General features: G+C 40.5%; 1 protein-coding gene and 1 long non-coding RNA gene across 14 annotated transcripts in view; one reads left to right on the top strand and one right to left on the bottom strand.

Annotated features, from left to right (window-relative positions):
- Positions 1 to 11,253, bottom strand: part of LOC113917835 — a 31,993-nt gene extending 20,740 nt beyond the window's left edge. For 2 of the 5 annotated variants that reach the window (XR_003518370.2, XR_003518371.2), the window contains exons 1-3: positions 11,115 to 11,252; positions 5,149 to 5,385; positions 3,582 to 3,659 (exon numbers count right to left, since the gene is read on the bottom strand). This is a non-coding gene — a long non-coding RNA (uncharacterized LOC113917835). Of the gene's footprint in view, positions 1 to 3,581; positions 3,660 to 5,148; positions 5,386 to 11,114 lie in introns of all 5 variants that reach the window. The other 3 variants (XR_003518373.2, XR_003518372.2, XR_003518374.2) reach the window with 3 other exon arrangements.
- The window catches only part of ADAMTS9 (ADAM metallopeptidase with thrombospondin type 1 motif 9), a 160,762-nt gene that overhangs the window by 111,394 nt on the left and 35,222 nt on the right, over positions 1 to 14,146 (top strand). For 6 of the 9 annotated variants that reach the window (XM_027585859.2, XM_027585860.2, XM_027585862.2 and 3 more), the window contains 2 exons: positions 4,176 to 4,343; positions 11,132 to 11,305. The exons of 1 other annotated variant lie outside the window; for it this stretch is intronic. In XM_027585859.2, the coding sequence (XP_027441660.1) occupies positions 4,176 to 4,343; positions 11,132 to 11,305 (342 nt within the window). The remainder of the gene's footprint in view (positions 1 to 4,175; positions 4,344 to 11,131; positions 11,306 to 14,146) is intronic. 2 more of the 9 variants (XM_027585864.2, XM_027585865.2) reach the window with 2 other exon arrangements.

Raw genomic sequence — 14,146 nt, 5'->3', positions numbered from 1 at the left:
AAGGTTGAGTTGTTTCTCCAAAGGAACAAACATTAGAGTCCAATGGGCAACTTAGGAGGCTATTTCAGCTGCACATTTAAGGGCTTAAACATTCCACCGACCAAGACCCCTCAGATATGTGGCCAATAAATAGCCCATACTAGGTGATGCACTGAATTTAGCTATCATATCTTAGTGACACACATTGATGCAAAAGTCAGTGCCTGGAAAAGGCTGGAAATGATCAGATGGAAATTTCCCTCAGAATATAAGAGCTGCAACCAGTGTTTATTTTATTATCAAAATGACTTCTTTAGGAAATCATAATAGACCCACTAATGAACCTGTTAGATATGAAAATTTCCCCCAAGCAGCTGCTTCTCTTCACTGGTAAGTTAGAAAGCATGAAATGAAAAGTGGTTTTTTATGATTAGTTACCTTGAGGATTTCCTTATCACTTTTATATCTTAATTTTAGGCAAATAATATGTGTAGTGAGTCATGCTGAAGAATACTTCTTTTTTTTTCCAAGTTGCATTCTTTTTTTTCCAAGTTGGTTTCATTCAAATCCCCAAATAACTAGATTTTAAGGCATCAGATTTGGAATCTACTTCCTCCATTTTCATTTCACGGGCAATAGATGTTGGTTGCACCAGTCATGCCTCTCGGATGAATTATTATCGGTGATGATGGTGATAATTGACCTGTTTTCCTTGTGCTGTTATTCTCAACAGACATCTATCCGCTTGTGTTGGAATCACAGGGGGGAGAGGTATATAGAAAGCATTGTGGTTACACCAGGTTGGAAACACCAGTTGTCTCCAATCCTAGTACCTAAATTTATGGTTATTGGGATGATTAAATGAGACAATGCAAGTACAGTCTTAGAGCAGTGCCTGGCCATGAATGAATGTGAGAATGCTGAGCCTTTTCTAATTCTGCCTCTGTAGATTGCTGCCTCCTTTTAGACTGTCCCTGTGATGCCACAGCAGATTAGTGAATTGCCATTTCCATCAACTCTCTTCCCCCGCTTCATATTAAAAGATAGGTTGTTTGTACTACTTATATATTGAAATGACTATCCCTATGGGTCGATTTGCTGTAAGTTCACCCATGTTCCTCTGTTTCCAGGTATGCCTGTTTCTTCGCCCTAATTAAGCCCGTTCGCACCCATGTATGCAGACCTTTTGAGTTCAGTCTGTTTCCTACAAATAAATACATCCTTGACTCCCAGTGCTGTTTCCCCATCCCTGTAAGTGTCATCACTATCCAGTTAGCCATACTGCAAACCTGGGAGTCCTTCCTGAGTCTGCCTTCTCCCCTGCACCCCACAGCTGATCCACCATTTCTCCCTGAAAAGAGTATGTCTTAAATCAACCAACTTCCCCCACCCCAGCACTCTGCACCCTCTTTAGAATCACCATCACCGGGGCGCCTGGCTGGCTCAGCTGGTTAAGCATCTGACTCTTGATATTGGCTCGGGTCATGGTCTCAGGGTTGTGAGATCAAGCCCTACATCAGGTTCTGCACTGGGCATGGAGCCTGCTTAAAATTCTCTCTCTCCCTCACCCTCTGCCCCTCCCCACTTCTCTTTTCCTCTAAAAAAAAAGAAAAAGAAAAGAAAAGAAACACCATCACCTCTTGCTTGGACCAATGCAGTAGCTACCTGAGCAGTTTTATTGTTTCCATTCATGCTGTATTCCTATCCATTGTCCACTCAGCAGTTAGGGTAGAATTTTTGAAGCAAACATCAGACCATATTTTGCCCTGATTTAAAACTCAGTAGTGATATTCCAAATCCAGATAGATGATTAGGACCTGTGAGCTCTGCATGGTCTGGCCCTGGGGGAAACCTCGGGAGCCCTCCTGCAACCCCGGCAGCTTGTTTCCCCCAGAGCACTCCTCTCCATTACTAAGCGCATGTTTATTTTTGTCAACATGTGGTTGATGTTGGTCTCCCTCACTGGCCTGGAAGCTCCATGAGGGGTGGGGCGCAGTCAGCTTTGCTCATCACTATGTGCCCAGCCCTTTGCATATATTTTGAAACATATAGTAGACACTGAAATGTTTGTTGAATGAACAAATGAATTCATCTTAAATTCAAATTATGCCCCTTTGTTATCTGTCAAAGTTTCTAAATATTAGAATTAGTCACTAACAGTAGCGATTATTCTGTATGCAAGTCTTTAGACCATTGGTTTGTAGGAATATTTCTAGGAGCTTCATATTATTTTTTTAAGATTTTATTTATATATTTGAGAGAGAGAGAGTGAGAGAGAGCATGAGTGGGGGGATAAAGGCAGATGGAGAAGGAGAAGCAGCTCCCTGCTAAGCAGGGAGCCCGATGTGGGGCTTGATCCCAAGACCCTGTGATCACGACCTAAACCGAAGATGGACGCTTAACCAGTGAGCCACCCAGGTGTCCCTAGGAGCTTCATTCTAAACCTTCTAGAATTATGTCCCAAGGCATTATGTACATGAAAGCATTGTAGGTTGAAAGATGGTTGTTTCTGTTTTGGTATGAATATATTTAAATTAGTCTCCTTCCTTCTACACTGTGTACTCTATTAAGATTTCCAGGGGCACCTGGGTGGTGCAGTCGGTTGAGCGTCTGACTCTTGGTTTTGGCTCAGGTCGTGATCTCTGGGTCATGAGATCGACCTCACATCAGGCTCCGTGCTCTCCCTCACATCAGGCTCTGTGCTCTCAGTGCAGAGTCTGCTTAAGACTTTCTGTCTCTTTCCCTCTGCCCCCTTGCCCCCTCCCCACACTCTCTCTCACAAATAAATAAATAAATTACTCTTAAAAAAAAAAAAAGTTTTCCAGAATGACAACTCCAAATCATAATACTCTCATAAGATGGAGCTCAAATGCAACTGGCAATGTTTCCATTTCCTGAAGTAAAAAGTCACAGCCAAACTTATTAATAGACATATTGCAAAATCATTTACTAGCTACTATTGAAATGTGTGTAATGATTTGTGCTTATTAGAGAAAGATGTCTGGCACATTTATGAACGATAGAACTTTGAACATGCTTGGTAACAGCAGTTGGATTAATATTTGGCTCTGTGTTTTACGGGGTGCTATTTATCTATGGGGCATAAAAGGGCACTTTGGTAATTATTTAACAAAATCACAGAGTTAGTGAGGGAAATAAGAAATATTGAATAGAAGGAAATGACACTTGAAATCTGTTTTCATTGCATTTTCACATTTTGTTCTTCATTCTGAAACTCATTTCCCTCTAAAAGTCAAGAACGTTATATTGGGAAATAATGTGTCTTGAAAACCTGAGCCAGCAAGCTTATGATCCGAGTGGTAATGACTTCTGTAATCGCTAATGAGGCAAATGGACGTTGAGTATCTCGGTGCACTCACTGGGGCCAGCCTCTTGCCTGTTCCACAAGAAGCTGTCATATCAGATTTTTGTCCTGACTCCATGGGCACTTTGATTCCTAAACCTTTCTGAGAAACCTAATCTGAAATCAAAGTCAAGTTTCTTAGATGTGGTCAGACAAGGTCACATTTAAAACAGTTCAGTGAACTTGCAGATCAGAGTTGAAAGGTAATGCCTCCCTCCCCAAATTGGCACAGACTTACCTGCTAGCTTACCTTTCAGTTTCTAATGTGGCTTTTTTACCTCCTTCCCAACCGACTGGGAAAAATGGAGTTTATCCTCTGAAAAATGGTAGAAGAGTTCCTTTAAATCATTTAATTAGGAAATGGGACACAGTTGTATTTTGGAAATGCACCTTTATCCAAATCAGTGAATAACAAGGCATTTTGTTAAAGAAATATCTTGATCAGAGATTGCATAAAGTGAGATGTGCAACAGGAATCCTTACGAATTCATAGTAGGACTTAAAATCAGAATTTTGTGGTAATTTCTGGTTCATTGGCTTTATTTTTGGCCTAAAGTGTCAGGATTTGCCCACACTCTTGAGTGACCCAAAATACTATCCAGGATTGCTGCTATAATGCTACAGACGGCTCCCCCCCCCGCCCAATGCTACCTTCTTGCCATGCGGAACCTTGAGATATGACCTAAAATGGCTCTGGTAAAGGGGGGATGGTGACTTGTGTTAGATACGATCTTAACATCTCACGACTCAGGTTTTTATCAAAGTCCATGTGATTAAAAAAAAAACAAAACACACACAACAACAACAACCTTGCCATTGCTTTATATTTCAGTGTTCTGTCTCTTGTGGTCGAGGGCATAAACAACGAAATGTTTACTGCATGGCAAAGGATGGAAGCCATTTAGAAAGTGATTACTGTAAACACCTTGCTAAGCCAAATGGGCACAGAAAGTGCAGAGGAGGAAGATGCCCCAAATGGAAGGCTGGCGCCTGGAGTCAGGTGAGCAATGCTTCTCCTTATGACTGCTTCCTTCTTACCTTCCGCCACATGGCCGACACCAGGGGGTCGGTTGTGTTTCTCTGCACAGTTTTGGTTTTGCAGAGGGGAGCTTGGGGAAGGGAACACTATGTCAGCATACTTGTTAGTGGGGAGACCTTGGGCCAGTGGATTCAGCCCTTGGTGCCGTGCACAACGCCTACAGTAGGATGGTTGTGAGGATGAATTCTAAGTGGTAGTGGATGTAGGTGTAAGACATCAAGCACAGAGTGGCCCTTCAGTACCTCGCTGATGGCATTTTTTAATATCCTCCATCACTTAAACAACCACTAACTCAGACTGCGGTAAGCTTGACTCTGACCACCTGGCGGGAATTGGGTCTGAGTTGAGATGCTTAAAGAAAGGGCTATCAGTATGAAGTATTAGTGAATATGTCTCTGCTCATTTGCTTCTGGACAACAGAGATGGGAGACAAAAGGAGAAGTGCTCTCATTCTCTAGCCAGGCGACCTTGGGTGATCTGTTTAACCTTCCCGAGCCTACTTCATATAGCTCTTCTGAGGATTTGATGCAATAATGAATGCCGAGTACTTAGTTCAGAGGTCTTAAATCTAAGAGGTTCTCAAGAGAAATATTTTGTTTGGATGAATGTGATGTGTCTACCGGACGGGGAAGGGGGGGTAAGTTCCCAAGAAACCAATTACAGTCAGACTCCACTAACTCTAAACATTTTGGTAATCTAGACAGGAGCTGGGTAAGAGAGTTTCCCTGTTGTATTCAACAAGGAACTTTCAGAAGCTTCTGTTTACCTATGAACAATTGATGTGTGAACCAAAGTCTCTCACACGTAAGCCTTGAAGCTGATGTCTTCACTCTATACTTGTACATTCTCTCAGCTTGGTTGAAGGTGCTTGCTTAAAAATAATAAGGTACAGTTTCGTATATTCTGTATTTAATGTTGCTCTTCCCCTCTGTTGATTTTGGCCTCTTTGAGCTTTCAGTGAATTTGTGGTTCTCCCGTGCAGCCGAGAATCATACAGATGCTCCTAAGAATCAATAGGAAAGTAAGTTCCAGGTTGGCAAGCTCTAGATTTCGTTCTTTCAGAGCCTGGATCTTGATTGCCTGGAGCCTCAGAGAAGCTTTGGATGGCTGTGTTAACATGGGGAGGAGTTGGGAATTCTCCATTTCGACATGACTAATGGAAAATTCCTCTAGAAATGTGAATTTTTCTCAAATGCTCTGAGCTGGCATCATTGTCCCACATGCTCCCCCCAGCCATAAGCCACTTAACAGAAACGTAAGACATGACCTGCATCATTCCCTAGCAGAGTAGCCTCGTCCTTCGCAAGGCCTCTCTCATAATGATCATGTGTGTTTTTGTTTCTGTTTTAATTCAGCAATCAAAGCTTCGGTGCCCAACCAGAGCGAGTAACTCCTCTGGCTTCCCTAAGGGATCAGATTTCAAGGCAGTGTTTCATATTGGTCATCCTTAATGGTTTGTCTAAGTGACGGCTGTCATCTGTAACTTCCAGCCCTTTTATTTGGGGAGCTATTCAATTCATGTATAAGCCCGCAGCTAACATTATTGAAGATACTGCACTAATTAGCTTGTCCTCTTGTAGACTTTCATGCTCTATTGCTTTTCTTTATGTTCCTTGGCCTCTACTTATCTATTTGCATCATGCGCTGAATATTAAGTTTGGAGCATGGAAATGATGCTCTTTTTATAGGCCAATTTATTCAATATAGAGATGATTAAAAGAATCTTTCACTCTTTATTGGTAAACACAGGGTGAGTTTTAGTCCAGTATTCTGTGATCTGGTTAGGAAGTCTAAAATTGCTTACAAATCTGGGATGATTAGGTTTGAACCCTGGGGTGGGGTTTTGAACATAAGGTAATAGGATTATCAGAATGCCTCCCTAGAAAAGACTGCACCTGTTCAAAATGATTGCTTAAAACAGTCTAGTCAACTTTGTAGAAAATGCAAGTAAACACAGTTATGTAATGGTCTGTGGCTAGCTTTGTAATGCCCTGATTTGATTTGTAGAAATGAATTATAAAAGCAGGCAAGGCAAGGTGCTGCATGGGCAAAATCTAATTTATGCAATTTAGAAGTATGCCTGAAAACAATCAGATGCAGTGGTTAATGGAGAAAGACGGTCTGCATGGTTAAAGATTATTGGCTTACTAATGATCCATTGGTAAACAGAAATATCCCTAAGGCAGTGATATTGAAGCAAGAGTAATGATTATCCATTTGCAACAATGTTTAGAAGATTTTGTATCTATCTGGTCCTTCTGTTTTCTGCTGGTACTATATTCTAGTCATCTCCTGTTCACGGTAGGAAGAAGAATTAGCACCATTTCTCATCATGTTGAAATGTCTGAAGATAATAGGACGTATAAAATATCGGGCTGTGTTGATCTTCATAGTCTCGCCCTCAAAATTGGTGCTTTGAGATTTAAAGTGGGATGTTTCATTTCTACATCTTTTGAAAATCTTGAATTTGTCAAGGAAATTTTTCCAATAAAAGGAAAGCTTATATTGGAAAACATCCTCATTAAAATTTTAAAACATTTTTTAGAAGTTCACATTCAATTTGTTTCGATGCTTTTGATCAAGAGATAAGGGATACCCATGAAATTTTAAGTCAAAGATCGGCAGCAAATTCTTGATTCAGTTTGATACATGTGAAGACTCTGTAGTCCCATGATACGGAACCATTTCAGAGTAAAAATTGTTTAATCCATACCTATAGAAAGGTTTTTTTTTAAATGAAGGCCAGAAATAAAAAGAATAAATGATCAGATTAGAATAAAAGTAACACTTCATCATCGCTTGTCAATCATGAATTCGCTCAGTCGATTCATTTCTCAGTCCTGAGATGCATGTCTTTTTCACACTTGAACCCCTCTGTGGTGCTGAGAATGGGTCTAACAACCAATGGAATGCCATGACTTAATTAAAATAGCCCTTTTTGCCTTAGTGATACAAAATGTAATGCCTTGTCTTGCCATCAGTGGTGTCTTCAATTGAGGGAACTAATCAAATTTTAAAAGCTCTTCACTGCTAATGCCAAAAGGGAAGCTGGCAAATTGCACGATGAATCCATCAGCCATTTTTGGTTAGAACTTTTCTTATAGTTACAGCTTGGTTGTGGTGTCTGATTCTGAAGTATTCCGCTAGTGTTTAATGCAGAAACATGGCAAATGTGTAGCTTGTGTCCTATGAGAAATCAAGGAAACCATATGCACATAGTCAGTAGTGAGGAAGAGAGTCACTTGAGGGCTTTGTGCTCTCCATTATTTCGTTTGTATTTGAACTGTAAGCACTGATGTTGAGTTGTTTGAATACAGGCCTCTCACCCACACTCTTGCTGACGTAGCATGAAAGACTGCATCCTATTAGCACCGTATTTTAAAACTGGAAGGCAAATTCGGACCCAGGGCAGCCATGGCACATTGCCTAGGGCAGAATTCACTTTGACTGCTTTATGTTTTTGTTTTTGCTAGAGTTGATTATCTCTGTTCTTTGCCATCTTTGCGCAGGATCTCTCTAAAAGGTTTATCAGCAAGTATAAAAAGATACATTCTGTCAAATGCTTAGCATGAAGCTCAGCTCTCAACTAGGGGTGATATTATACTCTTGGGACATTTGGCAATGCCTGGAGACAGTGTTGTTTGTCACAAGTGGGTGGAGGAGGGGAGATACGGCTGGCATTAAATGGGTAGAGTCCAGGGAAGCTGCTAAACTTCCTACAGCGGTTACAGAACAGCTCCAAGCAATAAAGAACTATTAGGTTGAGAAACCCCAGTATAGAGTCTGGCACATAGTAAGTGCTTAGTGAAATGCTGCTATTATGATTGGGACTCTTATTTATTCAAGTTGGTTCATATAGTTATTTTTCAAGCTAGTCCCTCCTCTAAATAACATCACCACCATAATTTCAGCAATAATACTGGGGAAAAAAGTATATAAGATACTTTTCCAGTTTTCAAGTGTATATTATGATTCCCCACACATCGGAAGTTGCAAAGAGATTCTTTTTATCTGTGGAAACAGGCATTGAGGTCCCCCAGTAAGTTGGGGAGTTCTGCATGCTAGCATTGCACAGTAGGGAGGACAGAGAGATGAAACACAGCTCCCAGCGCAGGAGTTCAGAACTAAAAACATCTCCTTTCAAACCTGCACATTCCATGCTGGAATGACAGCAGGGGGAAACACATTAATAGAGACTGCTCAGCCTTTTTCCCCTGCACACTAACTAGAAGATGCACTGAATAGAACAAGAAGAATTAAGCACACACATGTGCACACACTACCACCCTCGCCACCTCCAAGGTCATGCAGAGGTCTCTCTGTTGCTGTTTTATTCATGGGCTTTCCATACAAGTCTCTCAGAATTCGCCAAGCAAGCATGGCCAGCTCTGTATGCAAATTGTTGCCTCCCTTGCAACAGCACAGGAAGAAAGTTAAACTCAGAGAACTAACTCTGATGCAGTGTACTTCATTTTGAACAGAGATGACTGTAAATGGGGTGTTCAGAAAGGCAAAGCTCAAAACTTATGTGCACTTAAGTCATGGCAAAACCTTTCTTTGTTTCCAAGCTGGCTTTGACATTACAAAAATCACAAGCCACCATGGCATACTCTATCACTGAACCTTCCTGTGTCTTTATTTGCCTTTTGAGAAATTGTTGAACACTGGAGGAAGTGATTTTTGGTTAATGTTGGATACTTAGGGCTCTTAATACCTTGCCTTCGTTGAACCATAAGTAATTTACTCAGTAACAATAACATCAAAAAGAGGTTTCATTTACTTAGAGCTTGAATAGTACACACTCTGAAAGTCTTTAACGTTTGTTCCTTTCTCTTTAGGTTATTAAAACATTGTGAGATTTTGAATATATATCAGCCCTCTGCCAGGCTCAAATTTGTTTACCTAATTATTCTTAGTCTTTCTTTGTATTTCCATTTCGATACACTGTTCTGGGAGTGTCCAGAGACATTCATATATATATATATATATATATATATGGGAATATATATATATATATATATATATATATATATATATTCACAAATTCAAGTAGCCAAAGGGTTTTTTTAGTTGTCAGTGTTTGTTGTCAATGATGATGATGTTGGAACATTTCTGTCATTCACGTAGTGACTCCCCCAAGTTATAGTTCATTCATTTCCAGGGTAATCAATGGGAAATATTATACATGTAGCTCCCATGAGCATTAGATGGTCATTTTCTATAGACAAGGCCATCACTTGTCTTTAGGAACCCTCCCTTTCTACCCAGGACATAATGACTTTAAAAGTCTGGTTTCTTCTGGGTCACAAACTCATTCAATCCAATTAATACAATTAAACCCAAACAATAGTAACTATGTTGCCTCAAAATAATTTCCTTCTCTTCAGCTAGCTTTGATGTGAACCTTTGAGCTCCTGCCTGGCATAGACTCATCTGAAATGATATGATTTCCCCAGTTGCCCTCTAAATAGTATCAACTCTTTTCTTAAAATCTGAAATGAAAATAAAATTAATATTCAGCAGAATCCACTGGGTGTGCTTCTCGCTAGTAAATTCCCATTAACCTCAGAGTGAGATGAATCCTGCTGCAGGTTAATTGGTCAAGAATACTTTCTAATTGAAAAGATCGTGATTCTATTCTTTAAGACTTCCTCTCAGAAATACGGTGGCTGTAATGTATGTTAAACTTATTTTCTCAACACCAGACAAAGTAATGGAGGCTGAGCTATTGCAAAAACTTGGTAATAATTTTAAATGGCTCAATGTAATAATATGCTCTTCTTTCCAAGCAAATGTTGCCTATAGTTTCTAACTGTCAAAACCTTAATAATGACAATAATTCTTGGCCTGCCCATAAGTGAGATTATGAAACCCAGCAATGAGGAAACCATTAAAAAATTAATTTAAAGGAAAGTTCATTACAGACTTAATATGGTGTTTTGCAACTTGGTCAACAAAATGTTTCAGCCTGATTAACAGTATTTTTCAAGGGCTGGAAACATGACGCCCGCCTGAGGAAATGGTTTTTCCTTGTCAGCTTTTATTCTCCATATATTCATCTGAGGTTGTAAGTAGGTTCTAATACTTCTGTGAATTCAGTAGTTTAAAAAAAAAAAATTTCCTCTGTCTCCAGGAATAGGAGCAAGGAAAGGAAGTGATGGAGAAAAGAATTCTACTTATAAGGCCCTAAAAGCTTTCATGATTTGCTCTCCTTGGGTTATACTTTTAATCTGCCAAGAAATTCTTCTTGTACAATAGCACTGTGTCTCCAAATTTCAAGAACTTCCAGTCCTCTGGGATAGAAATCATGTGGGGTTTTTATTTCACATGGCAGCACTATTTATTTTGAGGTTGTATTAAATGTTTCATAATGATCTCTCCCAGCCTCATTCCATCTCCAAGAGTTTGGGTAACGTTAGATTCCCTAAGACTCAAATACGTGTCTCGCTCACCAGCCTTGAAAGGCAGTTAAGTTTGCAGATTTCAGACATTATCTTGGGTCCCTTTCATTGGAAATTAGAAAGCTGTGTAATAGTGGTGAAAGTCACTGGATTAGGAGTGCATTCCCCATGCCTGTGACCCTCTCCACCCCTGCCACACACACACACACACACACACACACACACGCGCGCGCGCATGCACACGCGCGCGCACACACACACACACACACACACACACACACACACACACACACACACCCTCCCCACCAAATGACCCAAAGCTCCCACTTACACGGTCTTTCTTCTTAGTGCTCTGTGTCCTGCGGCCAAGGCACACGGCGGCGAAGTGTGGGCTGTCAGATGGGAGCACACAGAATAGCCAGAGAGTCCGAGTGCAACCCGTACACCAGACCGGAGTCGGAGCGTGTCTGCCAAGCCCCGCCGTGTCCTCTCTATGTGTGGAGGGCCGAGGAATGGGAAGAAGTAAGTAGAGCCATGAAGTGGGCACCTGCCAGGCATTTCGCTTAACCCCCTTGCAGTCATCACATCCGTTACCCTGAAATGACTTCAAGCACGGTGACAAGCCTGGCTCTTTCCCAGAAGGTTTGCTGTCAAGACGGCGAGCAGTTTGCTCCGACCAGGGTGGGAGAGCTCCTCCTTTTTATGCAGTTCCTACGTCTGTGTTCTTGAATGTTCCAAGTCGGGCTGCCTCCAGAAAAACTGTATCAGGCCTTGGGCCAAATGCATACAGCTATCTTGCACAAAAGGAGGGGGAGATAGAGGACGTATTTTCGATACGTCTGTCCCAACTTGGTCATTCTGTATTAGTTCCAACAGCCACCAGGCATACTCCAGGTAGGACCTGCTCTGCGTGTGTCTCCTTTCGTGACTTTGGCTGTCAAGTCAAAGACAGGCCCTCTTGTGAAGCTCTGATTAATTAGTGAAGCATTTCCAACATTTAAAAAAAAATGATGGAATCTGAAAAACAGCTCAGTTAATGCAGAAATAGATAGACCTGTTTTTCTCCCTCTCCAAGTTAATGTTTAGTTAAAGAAAACACTGTGTGTCCCTGGAGAAAAGTCTGGCTAGAGACTTTAGGAGGAGAGAACCTCTGGTTCCAGAAGAGAATACATTGTAGAAAGAGGGGAAAGAGTATAAGAAAGCAAAACTGCGTCCACTGACATTGGAATGAAATAAAAAGTACATGCTGTCAATGGTTTAGAGATATGAATAATAAGACAGGAATTTCCCACCAGGAATGGTTTTTAGAACAGGGAGAAACAGTGGCTGGCTCAGCGCTCAGCGCTTTATGTTCATCCCCTCGCTTAATCTTTTGAAGCACTAGACAAAGTGGGTGTCATTATTATCATCCCATTTTGCAGTCAAGGAAACTGAGTTCTGAGAACCAATGTCACTTGTCCCAATCTCACATGCCCAGCAAGTAGAAGGAGCAAGACTTGATCCTAAATGCAAACCATTCCAAGATACTACCACTGCATTTTTTAAAAAATGTACGCAAGTGCTCCTAGCAATACCACTTTATTTTTTTTCCAGGTGTATGAAGATATAATTGGCATATAATATTGTATTTACTTTAGGTGAAAACATGATGATTTGATATATGTATCTATTATAAAATAATTACCACGATAAGTTATTATTAATAATAACTGTTATAGTTAACATCTATCACCTCACATAGTTACAGATTTTTTTTTCTGGTGAGAACTTTTAAGATCTACTCTCTTGGCAACTTTTAAATATATGGTACAGTATTGTTAATTATAGTCACTCTGCTAGATCCCCAGGACTTATTTCTTTTATAGCTGGAAGTTTATACCTTTTGACCCCCTTCACCCAGTCACCTAGCCCCTACCCATCACTTCTGGCAACTGTGCGTGTGTGTATGTGTGTGTGTGTGTATTATATATACATACATTTTTTTTTTAATTCATGCACCCATCGATGGACACTTAAGTTGCTTCCATGTCTGGGCTATTGTAAATAATACTGCAGTGAACATGGGTATGGCAGGAGCAGATATCTTTTCAAGTTAGTGATTTTATTTCCTCCAGAGAAACACCCAGAAGTGGAATTGCAAGATCATATGGTAGTTCTGTTTTTAATTATTTTAAGATTTTATTTATTTATTTATTTGAGAAAGAGAGAGAAAGCACAGAGGGAGAGGGAAAAGCAGACTCACTGCTGAGCAGAGAGCCCAACGTGGGGCTCGATCCCAGGACCGTGAGTTCATGACATGAGCTGAAGGCAGAGCCTTAACCGACTGAGCCACCTAGGTGTCCCCTGTTTTTAATTTTTTGAGGAACCTCCATACTGTTTTCCATAGAGAATGCACTAATTTACATTCCCACCCACAGTGCGCAGGGGTTCCCTTTTCTCCAGACCCTCGCCAACACTTGCTGTCTTTTGCTATTAGCCGTTCTAGCAGGTGTGAGACGGTATCTCATTGTAGTTTTGATGTGCGTTTCCCTGATGATTAGCAATGGTGAGCACCTTTTCATATATCCGTTGGCCACTTGTATGTCTTGTTTTGAGAAATGTCTGGTCAGTACTTTGCCCATTTTTAGCTTGATGTAGTCCCACTTGTTTATTTTTACCCTTGATGCCTTTGCACTTGGTGTCACATTCAAAACAATTATAGCTAAGACTAATGTCAGGGATCTAACCTCCTACATTTTCTTCCAGCAGCTTTTATGTTTTCAGATCTTTCTGGTTCAAGTCTTTAATCCACTGTGAGTTCATTTCTGTGTATGGTGTAAGGTAGGAGTCCAGTTTCATTCTTTTGCGTGTGACTGTCCATTTTCCCCAACACCATTTATGGAAGAGACTGGCTTTTCCCCATTGTGTATTCTTGGCTTCTTTATCATAAATGAATTAACCATATCTGTGTGACTTGATTTCTGGACTCTCTATTCTGTTTCATTGATCTATGTGTCCTTTTTTATGCCAATACCATTCTGTTTTAATCACTACAATTTTATAACATAGTGTGAAATCAGGGAGTGTGATGCCTGAGCTTTGTTCTTCTTTCTCAAGATTGCTTTAGCTATTCTGGGTCTTTTGTGGTTCCATATGAATTTTAGGATTGTTTCTTTTATTTCTGTGAAAAATGCCTTTGGAATTTTGGTAAGGATTGCATTAAATCTGTAGATTGCTTTGGGTAATGGGGACATTTTCACAATACTAATTATTCCAGCCCATGAGCACAGAATATCTTTTCATTTATTTGTGTCATTTTCAATTTCTTTTATCAGGGTCCTAGAGCTTTCAATGTATAGGTCTTACACCTCCTTGGTTAAATTT

The sequence above is a fragment of the Zalophus californianus genome, chromosome 1 (genome assembly GCF_009762305.2).
Source record: "Zalophus californianus isolate mZalCal1 chromosome 1, mZalCal1.pri.v2, whole genome shotgun sequence".
Lineage (NCBI taxonomy): Eukaryota > Metazoa > Chordata > Mammalia > Carnivora > Otariidae > Zalophus > Zalophus californianus.
This window is presented reverse-complemented; position numbering and strand designations above follow the sequence as displayed.